We start from the raw sequence: 22,462 nt of genomic DNA on the forward strand, positions 1-22,462 counted from the left end.
TCCACTTCCCCATGTTGGTGAGGTCGCTGGTGACGGAATGTCATCACTGCCGGTTTTGGGGTGATTTCTGCAAATTTGGGGTAGGAGGGAAACTCCGAATCTCCCCAGCTGGGCACGTTTCAGGGATGAGGGCTCTGCCATGTCCTTGCCATCCCTGTGATGGTCCCAGCTGTCCCCTCACATCCCTCCCGAGGGCTGTCATTCAAGGCAGAAATCAATTATTAATTATAATGATATTAATTATGAAGTGGAACCATCCCACCCAAGGTTGGGGGTCTCTGGGCTAGCACTATTCGGGCAATTTTTGGGGGAAGGCGAGGCTGCGGGGTCAGCCAGGAGGGACTGGGGACGGACCTGGCTCGATCACGTGATTGGAGAACCGGGCGGGCTGTCCCTTTAAGGCGGAGGGGGCGCTGTCCCTTTAAGACGGAGGAGCGCCGCGAACAGGTGCGCCGGCGACACACCGCGCTCGGGGGCGGGGCGGAAAGGGTGGAGGACTGAGCGACGGGGCCACCCACCAATGGGAAGGCAGAGCGAGCCAGACGGGCCAATGAGCAGGTAGCGAAGGGATGGGGGGGCGGGCTGCTGTCCTACTGCGAAGCGGGGTCCAGTGGTTCGGTGATCGGCGGGGTTCAGTCCGGTTCGGCGCCGTTCGGCTCGGCCATGGCGAGGCGGGCGGGGGGCGGCGGCGCTCCCCACGGGGATGACTTCTCCTTCGTCAGCCCCGCGGTGAAGTACGTCCTCTTCTTCTTCAACATGCTCTTCTGGGTGAGTGACAGCGGGGGGGGGACCCCGCATCCCCGGGAGGGACCACCGGGGCCCCCCCCTTATCGCCGGGGGGGGGTGGGTGGGTGCTCCCCCCCCCCTCCCTCGAGGGTTTTTGGGGTCCCCTTTGCTTATGGTGTCACCCCCCGGTACCCCCCCAAACCCACCCTTTGGGGTGACACAGCCCTTGGGGGGGGTGACACGGACCCCTCTTGTCCCCAGCCCACCCCCGGGGACGCCTCGTGCGTGGGAACTTCGGGGGGGGGACAAGACAGGGTTTGGGGCTTTTGGGGATTTATTAAGTTTGTTTTTTTTTTTTGGGGGGGGGGGGTGGGTTATGTTTTGGGGTGGGGGGTTAATGCTTTGGGGGAGTTTTTAATGGTTTTTGGATTTTTTAAAAAGTTTTCAGGGATTTCTTTAATGTTGTTTGGGGTTTTTTTTAACGTTTTGAGGGATTTTTTTTTTTAATTTTGGGTGGGGGGTTTTTGATGCTTTGAGGGATTTTTTTAATTTTGGGGGATCTTTCTGATGTTTTGAGGCATTGTTTAATTTGGGGTTCTTTTTGATGTTTTGAGTTTTTTTTTTAATTTTGGGGGTTCTTTTTGATATTTTGAAGCATTTTTTAATTTGGGGCTTTTTTGATGTTTTGAGGGATTTTTTTTAATGTTTTGGGGATTTTTTAATGTTTTGGCGTGATTCTTTATGTTTTGGGGTTTTTTTTGATGGTTTGAGGGATTTTTTTTAATGTTTTGGGGATTTTGTTGAAATGTTTTGGGGTGTTTCTGTTTTGGGGGCTGTTTTCTATATTATTATTTTTTTTAATGTTGGGGGGGCGGGGCTTGGAGGGTGGGGATTTTTTGGAGGGATGTCCCCACAATCCAGCTCCGTCTGCGGGTGACAAGGGGAAACTGAGGCAGCGGGTCCGGCTCCGGTGCCCCATTTGCAGCCCTGGGGGGGGGTGTCACAGCCAGGGGACCCCCAAAGCGGGGGAGGGGGGGAGAGGGGGGTTCACAATCCCCCTCCCCCTCCCCAACCTGCTCTGCAGATGATCTCGATGGTGATGGTGGCGGTGGGGGTCTACGCCCGGCTGCTGAAGCACGCAGGTGAGGTTGGGGGGTGACGATGGGACCCCCCGGGGGGGGTGGGTGGTGATCTGCGGTGCTGGCGGGGGTGGCACTGGCGGTGACGGCTTGCTGTGGCAGAGGCGGCGATGGCCTGCCTGGCGGTGGACCCCGCCATCCTGCTGGTCGTGGTTGGCGTCCTCACCTTCCTCATCACCTTCTGCGGCTGCGTGGGCTCCTTGCGGGAGAACATCTGTCTGCTGCAGATGGTGAGGCCCCGGGGACAGGGACGGGGACAGGAGGACCTTCCCGTGGTCCCACCACCATCACACTTCTCTCGCCCGCAGTTCTCCATCTGCCTGACCATCGTCTTCCTCCTGCAGCTGGCCGCCGGCGTGCTAGGCTTTGTCTTCTCCGACAAGGTACTGCAGCGGTGGTGGGATGTGAGGGGCTGGATGACCCCCCAGCCTGTCCCATTGGGTGACAACCTTGCTGATGTGTCCCCATCCCTGTGCCATGCCCGCCCTGCAGGCGCGTGGGAAGGTCAGCGAGATCATCAACGGTGCCATCGTGCATTACCGGGATGACTTGGACCTGCAGAACCTCATCGACTTCGGGCAGAAGGAGGTGCGTGCATGGCGGGGGGGGAACGTTGGGATGTCCCTTCGAGGGATGAGGACATGTCCCCACTCATGGGTCTGGCTTCGGGGTATTGGCTCTCGCCTTAAATCCACGGGATCCTCTGGGTTGAGGACGTTGGGTGGCTCCTCCACAAAGAGTTGATGTTCATGGTGAAGAGCTGGATGAAAATAGCCGGGGGAAGAAACAGCCCTCAGTGTCTCTCTTGGAGCCTGTGTTTACGTAGGACCTACTAAAAGCACGTGGAGTGGATTGGTGGTCCAGGGTGTCCCCACCCTGCACTGAGCACCCCATGCCCTTCCCCACAGTTCAGCTGCTGCGGTGGCGTCTCCTACAAGGACTGGTCCCAGAACATGTACTTCAACTGCACCGCTGCCAACCCCAGCCGGGAGCGATGCTCCGTCCCCTTCTCCTGCTGCCTGCGGGACACCCGGGAGGTGAGGACAGCATCCTGAGGAGGGGGGGACGGGACATGACATACACACCCCGGGCATCCTTGGGGGACCCTGCCACCCCCTAGGTATTGTCCATTTTGGGGGGCGTTTAGGGAGCCCAGCGGTGGAGGCTGGGGACGCCAAAGGGGACACCCCACGTGGCACCGAAGCGAGGGCAGAGGTCGCAGTTGCCCCCCCAAAGGGCAGTGACCCCCCTCCAGGCCGGCGCGTTTTGTCCCCAACCCCTCTGTGTCCTGTCCCCCCCCCTCCCAGGCCGTCATCAACACCATGTGTGGGCGGGGCATGCAGGCCATGAGCTACCTGGAGGCCAGTGCCTTCATCTACACCAACGGCTGCATCGACAAGCTGGTCAACTGGATCCACAGCAACCTCTTCCTGCTGGGGGGCATCGCCCTGGGGCTGGCCGTCCCCCAGGTACTGGGGCTGTCCCCTGCTGGGGATGGGGAGGGGGAGAAGGTACCATCCTGCAGCTCCACTTTGTCCAGAAGTTGCCTCAACGATGCATCTAATGGCAACCGGGTGGGGAGTTAGGGCAGGATTTGGGGTGGGGGGAGCGGTGCAAACATCAGGCACATCCTTGCCTGGAGGTGTGTAACCTGCTCGTAGGATGGTGGGGTGACACTGCCCTGTGTCCCTCAGCACCCTCCTCTTCCTCTCTTCCTCTCCTCCTCTCTCTTCCTCTCCTCCTCTCTCTTCCTCTCCTCCTCTCTCTTCCTCTCCTCCTCTCTCTTCCTCTCCTCCTCTCTCTTCCTCTCCTCCAGCTGGTGGGCATCCTGCTGGCTCAGATACTCATCAACCAGGTCAGAGACCAGATCAAGCTCCAGCTCTACAACCAGCAGCACCGGGCAGACCCCTGGTACTGAGCCCTGGTGTGTCGCAGCAGTGCCAGCGTCCGTCCCCGCGGCACAGCGGTTGGCTGGGGGAGCCGGGACCTCAACGGTGATTTTCCAAACCCTGGATCCTTAGGAAGAGCTGAAGGGGCTTTGCTGGAAAAGAAGGAGGAGATCCGCGTGCAGTGGCTGCTGTGCTGCGGAGAGGGATGCGTGGGGACGCTGGGGACTCTGTGCCTTTGGCAGCCGGTGCGAGAGCTGGGATGTGCCGTGCTGCTGTGTCCTGTTTGGGGGACTGAACCAGCCCCGGTGAACTGCTGTCCGTCCGTCCTGGGGGGCTGAGCTGGCGCACAGGTCATGCACAAAGCAGGTTTGCACTCGGACATGCTTCCCATCTCCTTGTGTGCTGGAGATCTGTGTGTCCGTCCATGCACCGAGCTGCCTTTGCCCGGGGCAAGGCTGGCTCCAGAACTGGGGATGTTTCCCCCACCGCTGGGTGCCACAAACCCTTCTGCCTCCGTCGGGAATAGCCAACGGCTTTGCTCGCCATCCGGGAGCAGGAGCCATCGCCCCCGTGGCCACCCTGGAAGAAGACAAGCCAGGAGGACATCCTGCCCAGGACTGACCTATGGGCGCTTCCGTAGCTGAGGGTGGGGGTCACGTCTCTTCCCTGGAAGGGCTCGGACCCCTCTGTGCAGAGGAGGGGACAGGCGCAGTCCTGTGTCACATCCTGAGGTGTTGGTGGTGGGCTGTGACATTTCCCTTTGCTTTCACAGAAGAATAAAGAGAGACGAGGCCAGACCCCGCGATCTCTGCTGCGGCGAGTGGGGGGGGCTACTTGATACGCCACGGAGGGGGACAACGCCATGGCTTTGGGCGATGGCTTGGCGGGGACAGGGTTGAGGCCAGCCCCTTCCCGAGCCGTGCGCCCCCATCACCTCAACAGCATTACACAGGTGGAGGTTGGCTGTGGGGAAAACAAACGTTAATACCCCAAAACAATGGGGGGAGAAGGGGGTGAGGGGCAGCACAGGCAGCGAGCGGACAGCAGAGACACCCCCTTCCCCCCCAGCACGGACAGCTTGGCGCAGGGGGGTGGCTTTGGGCAGGGGGGGGACCCGCGCTCCCCCCTCCTCTGGCCCAGGGAAGAGCCTGCAACACTCTGGAGCATAAAGCCGTGAGCTGGGGGGGCTGCTTCCCCCCCCCCCCCCTCACCCCCCCCACCATCGCAGTCCCTGGCCTTGCTGCCGCTTTTCGGAGCCGTCGCAAACCGTGGGTGGAGAGATTTTTGGGGGATTTTTTTTCATTTTTTTCTTCTCCTCGGGCTGGGTGGTCCCCCCTGCGCCGCCCCGCCGCGGAGGGAGTCGGGATGCAGCCCAGCGCCCGGTTCTTTGTGTGCGGCCGGCAGGCACCCAGGCAAGCCGGGGCTGCGGCCGTGCCCCACTGCCACCTCCCTGCACTGATTTTGGCCCCCTACGTGCCACCCCCACCCCCCCCAGCTTTTGGCCAGGGTGACTCTCGGGGACAGAGGTGGCAGCACTGGCCCCATCCTGCCATGGGCCAGCTCCCGGCTGCCTCCGGACCCCCTTGGGGGGACAGCAATTGCTCCCCCAAAGGACACCTCCCCCTGAAAACTGACTTCTCGCCCCCCCCCCCCCTTAATTTTCTCCCCAAATGTCTCCTTCAAAGAGCTACTTCTCCCCAAAAAACCAAGTTCTCTCCCAAAAGCGGCTGCTACCCCCCAAAACTGACCAAAAAGCGACTCTTCTCCCTTCAAAAGTGACTTTTGTCCCCCCAAACTGACCAAAAAGCGACTCTTCTCCCTTCAAAAGTGACTTTTGTCCCCCCAAACTGACCAAAAAGCAACTCTTCTCCCTTCAAAAGTGACTTTTGTACCCCAAAAGTGACTTCTCCTCCCCCAAAGGTAACCCTTCCCCCTCAAAAAAGTAACTTTTCTCCCCCCAAAACTGACTCTTGTCCCCAAGAAGCAACTTTTCTCCCTGCTCGAAAATTACTTTTGTTCCCCAAGTGACCTCTCCTCCCCCAAAAGTAGCTTCTTCCTCAAAAAATAACTTTCATCCCCAAAAAACTTTTCTCCCCCCAAAAGTGACTTTTGTCCCCAAAGAGTGACTTCTCTTCCCCTAAAAGTAACTTCCTCAAAAAAAGTTACTTTTATCCCCAAAAAGAAACTTCTCTCTCCCAATAAAGTGCCTCTTTTCCCCTGTCTTTTCTCTTCCCCAAAGGCAACTTTTCTCCTCAAAATAGTGACTTTCCCTCCCCAAAAAGTAACCTTCCCCTCACAAGTGACTTTTTGCTTAAAAAAAATAAACTTTTCTCTCCCAATAAAGCGCCTTTTGTCCCCAAAAAGCAACTTCTGTCTCCCCAAAGTGTCTTCTCTTTCCCAAAGGCAACTTTTCTCTTCCAAAAAGGGACTCTTCTTTCCCAAAAAGTAACTCTCCCCCCGAAAAAAGTGACTTCCTCCTCCCCAGTCCAACTTTCCTCCGTGGAAAGTGACTTATCTCTCTAAAAAGGAACTTTTCTCCTCAAAAAAAGTGACTTCTCTGCCCAAAAAAGCAACTTTACCCCTCAAAACTAACTTTTGCTCCCCAAACCAACTTTTATCTTCCCCAAACCCGACTTCTCTCAAAAAGCAACTTCCCCCCCCTCAAACCCAACTTCCCCCTCCCAAATCTCTCTCTTCTCTCGCCTCCAAATCCAACTTCTCTCGGAAAAAAACAACCTTCCTCCTCCAAAAACTCGACTCCTCCCCCTTCCAAAGCAACATTTCCCCTCCCAAAAGCAACTTCTGCCTCCCCGAAACCAACTTTTCCCTCACAAAAAACGTTTCCCCTCCCAAAACTCAATGTTCCCCCCCCAAACCCAACATTTCCCCCCCCAAACTAACTTTCCCCTCACAAAACCCTTTTCTCCCCGAAAATCAGCTTTCCCCTCACAAAACCCAACATTTCCCCTCACAAAGCCCAACATTCCCCCGTAAACAACTTTCTCCTCACAAATCCTAACATTTCCCCCCTCCAAACCAACTTTCTCCACACAAAACCCACCATTTCCCCTCAAAACCCAACATTCCCCCCCACAACCAACTTTCTCCTCACAAACCCTGACATTTACCCCCCTAAAACCATCTTTCTCCTCACAAATCCCAACATTCCCCCCCATAAAAACAACTTCCTCCTCACAAATCCCAACATTCCCCCCCCCAAACCAACTTTCCCTTCACAAAACCCAACGTTTCCCCCCTTAAAAAAACAACTTTTCCCCCTCTCCAGCAGCCACCCCCCCCACCCCCCACCAGGCGAAAAAACCCTCCTCCCTGAACGCGATCCCTCTCCTCAACACCACGCTTTCCTACTAAAAAAAAAATATCCCCTCCCTGCCCGCTTGTTAAAAAAAAAGTAACTTTTTCCTCACAAAAAGCCACTTTTCCCCTCAAAAGCGGGTTGGGCCCCCCCTCTTCCCCTTTCCCGCCGCGCCGCCTCTCCTCAGCCCGCCCCGGCGGGGGGCGCGGGGCCGTGGCGGGACGGGCCGCGCTGAGGGAAGAGGAGGAGGAGGAGGAGGAGCGGCCCCGCTCCGCTCCCGGCGAGCTCAACAAAGGGCGTCGGGGCATGGCGGGGGCCGGGGCCGGGCCGCCCGCTTAGGGCCGGTGTGGGCCGGGATGGCGGCTCAGGGCGGCGGGTGGCGGTGGGCGCTGGCGCTGGGGATGGCGCTGGCCTTGGGCGGCCGCCGCTGCCCCGCCGCCCCTTTCCTCAACTCCTCGGCCGTTCCCGAGCGTTGCCGCCGCCCGGCGCCCTGCGAACGGCTCCGCTACGGTGCTTGCCTGGGTTCGGCCCTACCCTACGCCGCCACCTCCACGCTCTTGGCCGCCGACTCCGCCTCGCAGGAGGAGGCTCACGGAAAACTCCTGCTCTGGTCCGGTACGGACGGGGAAGGGGGAGCCCAAACCGGTGTCCGTGTCTGCCCCCCCCCCCCCCCCCCCCATCATCGCGGCCCGGCGCGGTATAGCGGGGAGGGGAAGGGGGTGTAGTGGGGGGGGGGGGTGCGGGGACGGGGGGTGGGAACGGTGTAGAGGGGGTTTGGGCACAGTGTAGAGGGGGAGCAGTATAGCAGGGGCCTGGGGGTGGGTGCAGTACAGAAAACTGTATAGCAGGGGATTTGGGATCAGTACAGTATAGAGGGGAGCAGTATAGCAGGGGACTGGGGGTGGGTGCAGTATAGAAAACTATAGCAGGGGATTTGAGATGGGTACAGTGTAGAAAACTATAGCAGGGGATTTGGGATGGGTACAGTGTAGAAAACTGTATAGCAGGGGACTGGGAGTGGGTACAGTATAGAAAAATGTACAGCAGGGGATTTGGGATGGGTACAGTATAAAAAACTGCATAGCAGGGGACTGGGGATGCGTACAGTATAGAGGGGAGCAGTATAGCAGGGGACTGGGGGTGGGTGCAGTATAGAAAACGGTATAGTAGAGTCTGAGATTGGGTACAGTGTAGAAAACTATAGCAGGGGACTGGGGGTGGGTACAGTATAGAGGGGAGCACTATAGTGGGAGACAGGGTACAGTATAGAGGGGGCCTGGAGGTGGGTACAGTATAGAGGGGAGCACCATAGCAGGGGACCATGGATGGGTACAGTATAGATAGCTGTATAGGAGGGGAGCAGGGGTAGTTGTGGTACAGCAGGGGCCCCGGGGTTGGGTAGAGTATAGAGGGAGAGCAGTAGAGCGGGACTGAGCTCCATACGGCAGAGGAGCAGTATATCACCTGGGGACAGGCGTGGCACCCTAGAGGCATTATAGAGGGGTCTGGGTGCTGCATGTGCTGAGCAGCCAGGGTCTGCCCCGTCCCATGCCGACTCGCATCCCCTTGGGTGGGGGCACAGGACGATGCGAGTCCAGCCAGGGGGGTGACGGCGCTGTCCCCACAGGCCTGCGCAACGCCCCGCGCTGCTGGGATGTCATCCAGCCCCTGCTCTGCGCCGTCTACATGCCCAAGTGTGAGGACGGGCAGGTGGAGCTGCCCAGCCAGACCCTCTGCCAGGCCACCCGGGCGCCCTGCACCATCGTGGAGCGTGAGCGCGGCTGGCCTGACTTCCTCAAGTGCACGCCCGACCGCTTCCCCGAGGGATGCCCGGTACCGGGGGAATTGTAGAGTCATGGAATGGTTTGGGTGGGAAGGGACCTTGAAGATCCTGTAGTCCACACCCCCGCCCTGGGCAGGGACACCTCCCCCCAGCCCAGGTCGCTCCCAGCCCCATCCAACCCGGCCTTGAACACCTCCGGGGATGGGGCAGCCACAGCTTCTCGGGGCACCCTGCGCCAGGGGCTCACCACCCGCACAGGAAAGAATTTCTTCCTTAGATCTAGTCTGAATCTCCCCTCTGTCAGTGTCAAACCGTTCCCTCTCATCCCATGTCTCCCCTCCCTGATCCAGAGTCCCGCCCCAGCTCTCCTGGAGCCCCTTTAGGCACTGGAAGGGGCTCTGACGTCTCCCCGGAGCCTTCTCTTCTCCAGGCTGACCCCCCAACTGTCCCAGCCTGTCCTCCCAGCAGAAGGGCTCCAGCCCTCCCAGCAGCTCCAGGGCCTCCTCTGGCCCCGCTCCAGCAGGTCCATGTCTCTCCTGTGCTGAGGCCCCCGAGCTGGAGGCAGCACTGCGGGGGGGTCTCCCCAGAGCAGAGCGCAGCAGAGGGGCACTCCCCCCCCCCCCCAACACCCCCGAGCCCCTCTCGGCAGGGCTGCTCTCCCCGACTCCATCCCCAGCCTGTGCTGGGACCAGGGGCTGCCCCGACCCAGGTGCAGGACCCTGCGCTTGACCTGGTTGGACCCCGTGAGGGTCACAGGGACCCACTCTTCCCGCCTGTCCGGATCCCTCTGAATGGCATCCCGTCCCTCTGGTGTGTCACCGCACCACTCAGCTTGGTGTCATCTGCAAACTTGCTGAGGGTGCCCTCAATCCCTCTGTCTGTGTCATCGATGAAGACATTGAACAGTGCTGGTCCCAGTACGGACCCCTGGGGGACACCCCTTGTCACCAGTCTCCATCTGGACATTGGGCCGTTGACCACCACCCTCTGGATTTGACCATCCAACCAATTCCTCATCCATTGAACAGTCCACCCATCAAATCCATCTCTCTCCAATTTAGAGAGAAAGATTTTGGAGGGACAGGACGGGACGGGACAGGACGGGACATGGGGGGGACACCCCACCGCACTGCCACGGGCTCCAAAATTCCCATGGGGAAACACTGGCTGTCTTCAGCCCTCTGCAGGGGAATGATATTCACCCTGGCAGCTCAGCCTTTGCCGTGGGGTTGCCTCCTCCTCACAGCCTCACTTCTCCTCTGGCAGAACGAGGTGCAGAACATCAAGTTCAACAGCTCGGGACAGTGCGAGGCGCCGCTGGTGCGGACGGACAACCCCAAGAGCTGGTACGAGGATGTGGAGGGTTGTGGCATCCAGTGCCAGAACCCACTGTTCACCGAGAAGGAGCACCGCGAGATGCATGTCTACATCGCCGCCTTCAGCTCCGTCACCATCTTCTGCACCTTCTTCACCCTGGTGAGATGCAGGGGTCACGGGGAGGTGTCTCCCAAAAGGGGACCGGGCACCAAGCTGTCCCCTTTCTCCCCCCAGGCCACGTTCGTCGCCGACTGGAGGAACTCCAACCGCTACCCTGCCGTCATCCTCTTCTACGTCAACGCTTGCTTCTTTGTGGGCAGCATTGGCTGGTTGGCACAATTCATGGATGGCGCCCGTGATGAGATCGTGTGCCGGGCTGATGGCACCATGCGGCTGGGGGAACCCACGTACGTGTCACCTTCGTCCCCATCCCACTGCGGCCATATGCCAAGAGGTGTCCTCGGGTCCACGGAAGGCTCTTGGGGGATTCCTGGCCCCTTGGGAGGATGGAGGATGCTCCACTCTTGGGGTAGGAGAGACCCCCCCAAGAGAGGTTGGTGACACTCCTGTCTCATCTCCCTCCGTAGCTCCAACGAGACGCTCTCCTGCGTCATCATCTTTGTCATCGTTTACTACTCGCTGATGTCGGGTGTCATCTGGTTCGTCATGCTGACCTACGCCTGGCACACCTCCTTCAAGGCGCTGGGCACCACCTACCAGCCGCTGCTGGGCAAGACCTCATACTTCCACCTCATCACCTGGTCCATCCCCTTCGTCCTCACTGTGGCCATCCTGGCTGTGGCGCAGGTAATGGGACCGCGATCCTGGCGGGTCCCTGCCAGGGTGATGTGCATGGGGAGCAGTGGCTGCAGCCAACTGACCCCCGGCCATCCCCATCTCTGTCAGGTGGATGGTGACTCTGTCAGCGGCATCTGCTTCGTGGGCTACAAGAACTACCGCTACCGGGCCGGCTTTGTCCTGGCACCCATCGGGCTCGTCCTCATTGTGGGGGGCTATTTCCTCATCCGGGGTAGGTGGGGGCTCACCCTGGCGTGGGGACAGGGGCACCATGGGTGTCCCTCCCACCCTGACCACCTCGTCCCTCCACCGCAGGGGTCATGACGCTCTTCTCCATCAAGAGCAACCACCCAGGGCTGCTGAGCGAGAAGGCAGCCAGCAAGATCAACGAGACCATGCTGCGGCTGGGTAAGCGGGGCTCCATTGGCACCATTTCCATCGTAATTTGAGTCAGAATGGGGACATTTCATCCCCTGAACCCAGACAGCCCCATCCCACCTTCCTGGGAGTGGCTGCAGTGGGAGACAAAGCTGTAGTGACAGTGGCATGGCCCCGGTGCAGCATCTTTGTCCTGATGTTGCTGGGGTTTGGCTAAACCAGGGATGTCTCACTTCTCTTCCAGGTATCTTTGGCTTCTTGGCCTTCGGCTTCGTCTTCATCACTTTTGGCTGCCACTTCTATGACTTCTTCAACCAGGCAGAGTGGGAGCGCAGCTTTCGGGAATATGTCCTGTGAGTGGGACGGGGACAGGAGGGCAAGTGGGACACTAGTGGCATCCCAGCACCTCTCGTTTAGCAGGAGACATTGCAGAGTGGAGAGCCCCACGTCCCTCACCAGCGTTGCCGCCACATCTGCACTCTTTAGATCTGTGGGGCATCATTGGGTGTCCCCCTCCTTAGGGCCACCGTCCTGCATTTGTCCCCACAGGTGCGAGGCCAACGTGACCATCGCTACACAGACCAACAAGCCCATCCCTGACTGCGAGATCAAGAACCGCCCGAGCCTGCTGGTGGAGAAGATCAACCTCTTTGCCATGTTTGGCACCGGTGTCTCCATGAGCACCTGGGTCTGGACCAAGGCCACTCTGCTCATCTGGAAGCGGACCTGGTGCAGGTGGGACCTTGGGGATGTCACTCCAGCTCTGTGTGACCCTTCCTGCCCCATCCAATGTCCTGAGGTGTTGGAGGTCATCCTCAGACTTTTGTCCATGAGCTCAATGAGTTGTGGGCTCGCAGCAGGCAGCGGTTGGGGAATTGGTTGGCTTCTCCCACTTTGCAGGTGTCTCATGTCCTGTTTGTGGGACACCTCCAGCCCGGGGGACCCATCCAAGGCAGTCCCCAGCCCTTGGTGTCCCTGTCCAGAGGAGAGGAGGGAGATGGGGAGGGTCCCCGTGCCCCCAGCTGCAATGCCTGGGGTTGTGTGTCCCCTGTGTCCCTGCTCTGACCTGCTGTGTCCCCAGGCTGACAGGTCAGAGCGACGACCAGCCTAAGAGGATCAAGAAGAGCAAGATGATCGCGAAAGCCTTCTCCAAGCGCAAGGAGCTGCTGCGCGACCCGGGCCAGGAGTTGTCCTTCAGCATGCACACTGTCTCGCACGACGGCCCCGTGGGTACGTGCCTGTGGGAGGGGGATGCCTCGGCAGCACGCCGGGGTTCCCACTGTCCCCTCCCACCTTGACTGGGGCTCCCCATTGCTGTTGCAGCCGGTTTAGCATTTGACATCAATGAGCCATCAGCTGACGTGTCCTCGGCGTGGGCCCAGCACGTCACCAAGATGGTGGCTAGGAGAGGAGCTATCCTGCCCCAGGACATCTCTGTGACGCCCGTGGCAACGCCTGGCAAGTCCTTGGGGCCCACGTGGGGCATCTATGGGGGGATGATCTGGGCTGAGGGTGTTGGGGCTGGTGGGGGGGTTGGCGCAGGGCAGGATGCGGCCATTATCACCCGTTCTGTGTCCCGCAGTGCCGCCAGAGGAGAGGGCCAACCTCTGGGTGGTGGAGGCCGACGTCTCCCCCGAGCTGCAGAAGCGCAGCGCTCGCAAGAAGAAGCGAAGGAAGAAGAAGAAGGAGGTGTGCCCGGATCCTGAGCGCTGCCTGGGAGGCCCTGCAGCCCCCCCAGCCCCCAGCGCCATCCCTCGCCTGCCCCGGCTGCCCCCCCAGCCCTGCCTGGTCGCCTTCGCCCCCGACGTCCTCCCGGGGCTCCAGCCCGAAGCCGCCTTCACTGGCGCACCGTGGGACGGCCGCCGCAGAGCCAACGTCTTCCACCTCATCAGCAACCCCTTCTGCCCTGAGAGCGGGTCCCTGGAGGAGGAGAGCCCTGGCCCCAGCAGCGGGCGCCGGCAGCGCAACGGGGGTCCGCTTTGGCCCCCCGAACCCGGCACCCTGCCCCACGGTGGGGGGCCGAGGACTCAGGGCCGACGGGCTGGCTTGGCCCCCATCCACTCTCGGACCAACCTGGTGGACGCGGAGCTGCTGGACGCGGATTCAGACTTTTAAGCCTGGTGGGACGTTGTGAGGGGACACCTGGGGCGAGACCCGAAGCCTTGTCCAGTGCAAGCAGCCTGTGAGGGGACACCAAGGCCCACCCCATCCCACTGGGGCCAGTCCCAAGCATCCATCCACGGCTGATTTCCCCCGTTGGAGGACGGCATTTCTTCCCACATCGCCCGAACAGACTCGATGCACAACCCATGGGGCCCGGCGAGACACTGGCAGAATGGTTTTGGGGTGTTGTCCCCCCCTGACATTGGTGGGAGAAGAGAAACGGGGTGTTGGTGGAACAAACCCCACCCTGCAGGGATTTAAGGGCAAAGGGGACACTGCCTTTGCCACCGATGGGGACGGGCGGCCCCTTGGGACAGCGGTACCAGGCAGGTGGCAAGTGTAGGTCAGGGTAGATTTTGGGACCCGCTGACACCCCTCGCTTGCCCTCTGCCCCCACCTGCGGCTAGATGGTACGTAGAGCTTACAAACACTTGTGCCAATAGTTGTTTTTTTTTTTTTTTAAATTTTAATCTTTGTATGATACACCACGACGTGACGGCTGGGCACAGCCTCCGCTTGGGTGCTGCGGCCGAGAGCGGGATGAGCTGACCCCCCCAGTCTTCGCGGGGCAGCGGCAGCAGCATCCCCCGGGGTGCACCCATTTTTCTGGGTGCATCCTTATTTCTTCAGGGGTCCCAAAGTGCCTTCCAGCTCCCCCAGAGAGCTGAACCAGACCCAAACTGGAGGGTTGGTAGGACGGCGGTCCCCCGTTACGGGTGACAGGGAGCCGTGGTGGGGTGCACGGGCGCTCCAAGAATCATGATGCAAAAAAACCCCACCAATTGAAACTTTAAAAAACCCGGGGTGTGCAAGGCGAGTCGGGGTCGCTTCTGCCGTCTGGGTGCACCAACCCCCTGAGCAAAGCTTTTTATTTTTTTTTATTTAAAAAAAAAACAAACCCGGCCAAGCCCTGAGGTAGGAGGACTCCAGTCCCTGCTGGTGTTTTGTATCTGTCCATTATCCCTGTACACGTCTTTTCTTAAATCCTGGTAGGCTCCTGGCTTTCTCGCTATCCCGGTGACCTCCACGGGTTAATTTTTGCTGTGTAAAGGAAAAACCCTCCTGTATCAGTATTAAATTTGCCAAGTTTCCATTGCCAGCGGCTGCCCTGGGCTCTTTGGGGAGGTATCGAGTGCAGAGAAATGTCGTGGGGTTTTGTCCTTTCTCCTAAAAGGGCTCCAACTGCTTTCAAAACTGCTTTAAACTGCTTTCAAAACTGCTTTAAACTGCTATAAAGTGCTTTAAAACCCCTGTCCCGCCTGTGGAAGGCAGGTGTGAGGGGCCGGAATGCCTGTGGGCACTATGGGGACTGTTTGGGGGGACTTTGGCAGCAAATTGGGGGGGCGAGGGGGGCCCTTTGCCAGCAGATGGCACTACGGGCTTAAACATCCCCACACCCGCAGCTGGGTGGCCCCAGTTTTGGGGTGCTGCTGGGTGCCATGGGTGCCGGGCGGTGCAGATGGTACTTTTGGGGACAAAACGCTGCTTTTGGAAAGCATCCTTTTTATATTTCGCTTGGGAGCGAGGCAGCTGGGTGCTTGGTTATCCCGGAGACCAGGTGCCCCACTGAAATTTGTGTGGATTTGGCCAGTGAAAATTGCAGGGTTTTTTTTATAGTTTTTCGCAGACCCCACTCTGCTGCTGTCGAGGGCTCCGTGCTGGGGCGGGAGGGCAGGAGAAAGCTGGAGAAAAAGGCTGGTTCCTCTGGGGTGAGACTAAATGTTTCTCTTTCTACACCTTTATTTTATTTTTTGTGGGCTTTTTTTTTTTCTCTATCAATCTATATTTTATTTTTGTGTTTTTTTTTTTTTTAAAAAAAAAAGGATTGAAACAGCTGTGCCTACATGATACGTCATTTTGAAAAAAAAGCTAAAATATTTAATTTTGGAAACCGCAGGAGGTGTCCTGACCCTGCCCCATCTCCTATGTTTTCCCCCAGACAACACAAAAAGCCCCTTGATTTGGCACACAGGGACAAAAAAGTCTTTTTTTTTTTTAGGAAGAAAAAGCATTTATGCTGGGAAATGCCACATCTTCCTCATAAGGGGCTCAGAAGATGGAACCAGCTCTTTGCTCTATTGGGGAAAAATGCAAAGCAACTGTCAAACCCCATCATTTAAACAGGGTTATGATTAAAACATCCCGGTTAAAAGGGATGAAAGGCCCGGCACGGGACAAATTCCCCACAAATTCTCACGCCCACTGTGCAGCAAACGTCCCCACCTGAAAGCGGCCGGTGGTCCCTCTTAACACCGTGGCTGCTCGTGGTGTCGTACACTGTGTGGGGTCCGGTTCTGCGGGGGAATAAGAATTAAGAATAAGAATTAAGAATAAGGCGTCAGGGAGGAGGTGCCTTTGCTTTGCCTCTCCCACTGTTTCGGCTCCAGGGGATTTTTGGGGATGGGGATGGGCAGCGCGGTGGCTGCCAGCCGCCACTGTGGGTTTCCCCGACCGATGGCACTCGCAGGGAAACCACAGCCAGGAAACCACTAACGTGAGCAGCGAAAGCCGTGCGGTTGCCTGCAGCAGCGCTGACGCGTGTACCATAGGACCAGGAAAGGGACTGGAGACCTCCAGCTCCGATGTTGGAGATGTCTCCCCAGGAGTGGCTTTATTAGGGACACGGACAAGGCTGGACCGGGTTCCCCGCTGTCCTCAGCACCCTGGCGCTGGGGTTCGGGATGCTCCTGCTCCCCACACCGCATCCCCTGAACCTTTTCCCCCAAATCATCTTCTCTCTCCTGCTCCTTCAGCACCGGGGAAGGTTACTGGCGAGTTTTAAGGACAAATCTCCTCCCTTCAGTGACCCCAGCGTCACCCGCTCCACTCCTTGGCTGGCAGAACCCAATTAATTTTCCCGGCTGTACATGGACTATCCTCGGGAAAGAAAGGGAAGAGCTCGAACGGTCACACGTAAATACCATCCTCCTCTCTATTATTCTTTTCCCTTTTGGCGGGGAGCAAATATTTCAGGCTCCGCTTTACATTACAAAGGAGCGAAGAGCCCTTCCTCTTCCCCCCGCCTGCCCTCCCATTGTGAAACAGCTTCAATATCTTCCAGTTATTATTTTAAGCCCATTTCCTAAGGAAACGAGGCTCATACGATTACATGCTTATGCATGTGTCTGTCTGTCTGCCTGTCTGTCCGTCAGGCATCCCCCCCCCCGGGCACACTGCTCGGCAGAGAGGCTGCAGGTAAAGATTGCAAAGATTTCACAAAAACTGAGCACAGGAGGAGGAATTCCATACGTGTGTGAACCCCCATCCTGCTGTTCCGTGTGTAAATGGGTTTTGGGAGGGTCACGCATCTCCCCAAACACCCCCCGAGAGCGTTCATCAGGGCACGGCAGGGAGGTTTCAAGGAATCTGGATAATACTCGTTATGAATACGCTTAACCGCTCGCCCCCGGGGACAAACGCCGGCGCTGTCCGGCCATCTGGTTGCCTTTGCCGTAAATTAAATGAATGAAAACTACGATAGCGCGGGCCGGCGGCGGGGACAAATCGATAGCTGCAGTAAAATCGGATTGCTCGTATCACATGTCCAAATGCCATTAGGGAGGGATAGGCTGAATTGTCTTAAATTCATATCTGTAGTACCGGAGATACGAGTAGGAGAGTTATTATAGGGCGGTATCAACTTTTAGTTTGGGATTATGTATATCTCGGCAAGATGAGTACTGCGTCAGCTTACAGTAGGGTATTAGACTCTTAAAGAATCGTACAACTTCTGTATAAATATCTTTTTTTTTTCCCTCTTTTCTTCGTGTCCGGGAGGGTCAGTGTCCGTAGCGTCGCTGGGTGAAGCTCTGCGGCTGGATCAGCCTGTACTGTCCCCCTCACCAGAGGCTTGGCTGCTTTGAAATGGGATCAGGGAGGCGAAGGGGCTCCATGCCAAGCAGTCCTGCCCTCCGCCACGGACCCCAGCACACAACCCGCCTGCTGCCTCGATTTCCCAGCGCTGCTTTTAGGACTGAACATCACAGGAACGGGCAAATCCAGACCGTGCAAGTGGTTAGTTGGGGCTCCGCTGACCCCGTAACCAGCCCGGTCTCCTCCCAGGCATCACCGCACGATGCCAGCCGCTCCCCATGGCGCGGTGTGGTGGGATGGAGGATTTCAGGGCAATATGGCAATTAGGGCTCAGCCACGCTCAATTTTGCAGCTGCTTTGGTGGAGAAAACCCTGTGTTTTCTTTCTTTTTGCAAGATCAAAGCATGGGTGTCTGCACCAGAGCACACCCGTGTCTGCCTGGGTTTCCCTCCATCCTTCCCCCTCTGGTTATCGTGTCCCAGGGAAGCGGACAGGGACAACGACGAAATGTCTGACATCGGTGTCTGATCTCGCTCTTCCCTCACCTTTGGGCTATGATACGCTCCATTTGGGGGGTTCTGTACGCTGGTTCCCAGGCAGCGCAGGCCACGTGGTGCCTTCAAGGCAAGATCCTGCACAGCAGCTCCACGGGCGCGGTGGGGTGGACTGGGTCCAACTCGGTTCAACCACGCACGCCGTGCCTGTCCCCAGCCTGTCCGGGAAAGAGGTATTTCCACGCCAGCAGGTCAAGCACAGGCGAAACGGGCTGGAGACCACAGCTGAGCCTGCCCTTACAGCTCCGGGAGAGACCGCAGCTATTTTGCTCCTTTTCTGGCTTAATTTTGTTGTTTGTGGTGTCATCGTTGGTAAGAGAAAACATTCCCGGGCCAGGCTATCTCCCGAGCAGATCTACGCACCGCCACGGCTCTCAAAGGGAAGGCTCTTGCCTTTCCGAGGCTGCTTTCTCCGACATCTCCTTTCAGGCAGCGGCAGCCCTGCCTCGCTGCCTGTCTCCCGTCCCCACTGCTGCCTTCCACGCGCGCAGGACGGGGAAGGAGCCAGCCCGAACCCCTCTCGTAGCCACCGCCGGCGCCGCTCTCACAGAGCCCCAATTGTTCGAACCGCTCAATCCTCCCTAACCAAACGGGCCTCTCCCTTCCTCTCCCGATATCCGTTGTTTTTCCAGATAAATCGTCGAGCACAGCCGAGCACGGTGCTCGGTTTGCTGCATCTCTGGCGAGCTGCGATATCTGTTTGCTCAGCGGGCAAGCAGTGGTTTGTGCCCCGATGCGACACGAGGCGTGTCTGGGCAGGCTGAGATTAGTATATGACCTTTTTTTCCAGGAAAATGCCCTCTCTGTTGGCACCCTCAAGGTGAGACGGGCGAGTGTGGTGAAGATCCCGTGATCCTACGATTCCTACGCTGAGCCGGGTGGACGATGCATGGCTCGGGTGCGGGTAGAGCAAAGTACCGACCTCTGGGTCAGGATTTTGCCCGAGCAGCAGATTCCCCCAGGTCAGGCGTATGCAAAACACCCCGGTGTGGTTTTTTAATTTTTTTTTTGTTGGAGTTTGGGTTCTGCAGCACCGGGAGACGATAACATCTGGAGGATTTCTGCCCCGAGCTGCAGGTCAGCACAAGCCCCGCTCCGGAGCAGGGCCGTGGCGCTGCAGGAGCCGGGGCTTTGCATGGAGCTCGCTCCTCTTACGGCCGCAAGAAACACACAGCGTATATCGGAGGGGAGGGATTATTCATCGGCTACAACTTCAAATCCCTCCCACAGCAGCTTTCAAAGAGTTTTGTTTTCAAAGGCCCCTTCCGAGCCTGAAATCTGCCCCGAGACAGAGCTTTCTGATCTTAGGGAAAGGCAGAAATGCGCTGTGAAACCCACACGCGGCTTCTGATTTCGCTTCAGTAAGGAAATAGCATTAGTTTGATAAAGTCGGCACTTCTCCCTGGCACTTTCCACGCACAAAGTGATGTGCTTCTTTTCCTTTATTTTCAACACCCCCCCAACCCCCACCCCACCCCCGCATTCCTCCCGTCGTCCTCTCTGCCGCCTCCAGTACAGCGTCGCCTTCAGAGCCCATTAAATGCTTTACAGCCCTCTCTCTCCTCGCCTCCGTCCTGGGCATTTTCCGGTCCGGCTGCCACCCTGGCATATAATCGAGCCATTTTTCCTCCTGTCCCCAGTGAGTTTTTACCAATGCGGCGTGTCGCCAGCTGCTGACCAGCTTCTTCCTCCCCAAGCGTGAAACCCTCCTTCGGCTTTTCAGGTTTTGCTGCCCCTCTCCCTCGATTGCTCTTCTGCCTCCTGATTTTTGGGGGGGGGGATGTTCTGTGAGCTCCTCCTCTCTTCCCACTGCGCCTCATCTCGCAGCCAGCTCATCCCAAACACCGAGCTCGCCCAGGGCTTGCGAGTGACTCAAACCTACCGGGGCTGTGGGTGTTAAGTTGGGAATCAGAAACTTTCCTGGTCATCGCAATCTTGCCAGTTGTTTTGTCCTGCAAGTTTCTAACTTCTGGAATTTCTGGTGGATCCCGAAACCCCGCTCAAGCTTGAAGTATTTCATGCCTCTCCGTTTTCCGGGCTCCTCTGCATCCTTCTTGCTTTGCCAAGCACATCTCCTTTGCTATCAAAAAGCAGTGCTTTTGGTCCCAACCGGCCCGAAGTGTCGGACGCGGCCTCCAGCCACGTTGTACTCACTCTGCAGCCCCAAACACACAGGCTTTGGCCCTTGGCTTGTGCCCACAATAACCCCGTGCAGCGCTACGGGCCTGGGGAGGTGTGGCTGGAAAGCTGCCCGGCAGAAAGAGACCTGGGGTTCTCATTGACAAGCGGCTGAATATGAGCCAGCAGTGTGCCCAGGTGGCCAAGAAAGCCACCAGCATCCTGGCTGGTCTTAGAAATAGCGTGGCCAGCAGAAGTAGGGAGGTGATTGTGCCCCTGTACTCAGCACTGGTGAGGCCACACCTCAAGTATGGTGTCCAGTTTTGGGCACCTCAATACAAGAGAGATATGGAGGTGCTGGAGCGAGTGCAGAGGGGGGCAACGAAGCTGATGAAGGGCCTCACAGACAAATCCTATGAAGAGCGGTCGAAGGAGCTGGGACTGTTTAGTTTGGGGAGGAGGAGGCTGAGGGGAGACCGCATCGCTCTCTACAACTATTTGAAAGGGCACTGTAGAGAGGTCGGTGCTGGTCTCTTCTCACAGGTAATTAATGACAGAACAAGAGGGAATGGCTTCAAGCTCCACCAGGGTAGAGTTAGACTGAACATTAGGAAAGAATTTCTCACAGAAAGGGTGGTCGGGCATTGGAATAGACTGCCCAGGGAGGTGGTTGAGTCACCATCCCTGGATGTGTTTAAGAGACGTTTAGATGTGGTGTTGGGGGATATGGTGTAGGGGAGAACTTTGTAGAGTAGGGTAGATGGTTGGACTCGATGATCCCAAGGGTCTCTGCCAACCTAGACAATTCTATGATTCTATGATTCTATGATCCTAATAACAATACTAATAAAAAAGAAACAAACAAGGATAGGTTTGAATTCCCCTTCCCTAAGGGGAGCTTTCCTGAAAAAATGGGTTTAGAAAAATAGAATCATACAATCATTTAGATTGGAAGGGACCTTTAAGATCATTGAGTCCAACCATTAACTGAACACTGCCAAACCCACCACTAACCCATGTCCCTCAGCACCACGTCTACACATCTTTTAAATCCCTCCAGGGATGGTGACTCAACCCCTTCCCTGGGCAACCTGTTCCAGTGCTTAACAACACTTTTGGTGAAGAAATTTTTCCTAATATCCAATCTAAACCTCCCTTGGCACAACTTGAGGCCGTTTCCTCTTGTCCCATCACCTGTTCCTTGGGAGAAGAGAGCGACCCTCCCTTGCTACACCCTCCTTTCAGGGAGGTGTAGGGAGCGAGAAGGTCTCCCCTCAGCCTCCTCTTCTCCAGGAGGAACACGCCCAGGTCCCTCAGCCGCTCCTCATCAGACGTGTGCTCCAGACCCCTCACCAGCTCTGTTGCTCTTCTCTGGACACACTCCAGCACCTCAGTGCAAGGGGGCCAGCCAGCAATGTGCCCTTGTCACCAGGAAGGCCAATGGCATCCTGGGGGGCATCAAGAAGAGTGTGGCCAGTAGGTGAAGGGAGGTCATTCTCCCCCTCTACTCTGCCCTGGTGAGGCCACAACTGGAATACTGTGTCCAGTTTTGGGCTCCCCAGTTCAAGAGGGACAGGGAACTGCTGGAGCGAGTCCAGCGAAGGGCAACTAAGATGATTAGGGGCTTGGAGCATCTGCCTTATGAGGAAAGGCTGAGAGCACTGGGACTCTTTAGCCTGGAGAAGAGAAGGCTGAGGGGAGACCTTATTATGGCGTACAAGTATCTAAAGGGTGGGTTGAAGGAGGATGGAGCCAGGCTCTTTTCAATGGTTCCCAGTGACAGGACGAGGGGCAATGGGCACAAGTTGGAACATAGGAAGTTCTGTTCAAATACATCGAAAAACTTCTTTATGGTTCGGGTGCCAGAGCAGTGGCACAGGCTGCCCAGGGAGGGGGTGGAGTCCCCTTCTCTGGAGATGTTCAAGACCCGCCTGGATGCAGTCCTGAGTAATGTGCTCTGGGCAGTCCTGCTTTGGCAGGGGAGATGGACTAGATGATCTCTGGAGGTCCCTTCCAGCTCTGAAACTCCGTGGTTCCGTGAATGTCTGTCTTGTGCTGCAGCTGGTTGCTGGGTTTTCTCTGTGGGAAGGCCCCTGAAGGAAGGCTGACCCACGACGGGGCTCCGTGGGCTGGCGGGCCCAGCAGAGCAGCCTGGCACAGGCCCGTGCCATAAAATTTCACTAAAACGTGAAAAAAAAACAAACAACAACCCACAACACCCAAACTTCTCCACAGGGAGGGAGGTCAGGCGCCGCACCGGCCGCCCTCAGAGGGTGTGGAGGCTGCTGGAGGCCTCACAGCCCGGCGGCGGCTCCGGCCGGCCCTGACAGGCCTCGCCGCCATTCCGCGCCTCTGCCCCGCGCGGGGCACAGCGGCCTGGCCGGCACCCCCCCTTCCCCTCGCGCCGGACTACATTTCCCAGGCTCCCCCGCGGCGCGGATAGGCGTGGCGCGGCGGCGGGGCGCGGC

The 22,462-nt window shown here is 57.7% G+C and overlaps 2 protein-coding genes across 2 annotated transcripts; both read left to right on the top strand.

Moving 5' to 3' along the window:
* Positions 1-507: 507 nt before the first annotated feature.
* TSPAN33 (tetraspanin 33) lies at positions 508-3,898 on the top strand. The gene is made up of 8 exons (XM_082494951.1): positions 508-768; positions 1,811-1,868; positions 1,968-2,095; positions 2,174-2,248; positions 2,358-2,453; positions 2,774-2,902; positions 3,173-3,334; positions 3,682-3,898. The coding sequence occupies exons 1-8, from the start codon at positions 664-666 to the stop codon at positions 3,781-3,783; spliced, it is 855 nt and encodes a 284-aa protein (XP_082351077.1). The 5' UTR covers positions 508-663; the 3' UTR covers positions 3,784-3,898.
* Positions 3,899-7,399: 3,501 nt separating this feature from the next.
* On the top strand, positions 7,400-13,477 carry SMO (smoothened, frizzled class receptor). The gene is made up of 12 exons (XM_082498848.1): positions 7,400-7,685; positions 8,698-8,903; positions 10,120-10,329; positions 10,405-10,577; positions 10,758-10,977; positions 11,077-11,200; positions 11,284-11,376; positions 11,591-11,699; positions 11,896-12,081; positions 12,428-12,576; positions 12,670-12,804; positions 12,929-13,477. The coding sequence occupies exons 1-12, from the start codon at positions 7,427-7,429 to the stop codon at positions 13,459-13,461; spliced, it is 2,397 nt and encodes a 798-aa protein (XP_082354974.1). The 5' UTR covers positions 7,400-7,426; the 3' UTR covers positions 13,462-13,477.
* Positions 13,478-22,462: the final 8,985 nt, after the last annotated feature.

Source organism: Vanellus vanellus (genome assembly GCF_965231255.1).
Source record: "Vanellus vanellus genome assembly, chromosome: 1".
In the NCBI taxonomy this organism is placed as follows: Eukaryota; Metazoa; Chordata; class Aves; order Charadriiformes; family Charadriidae; genus Vanellus; species Vanellus vanellus.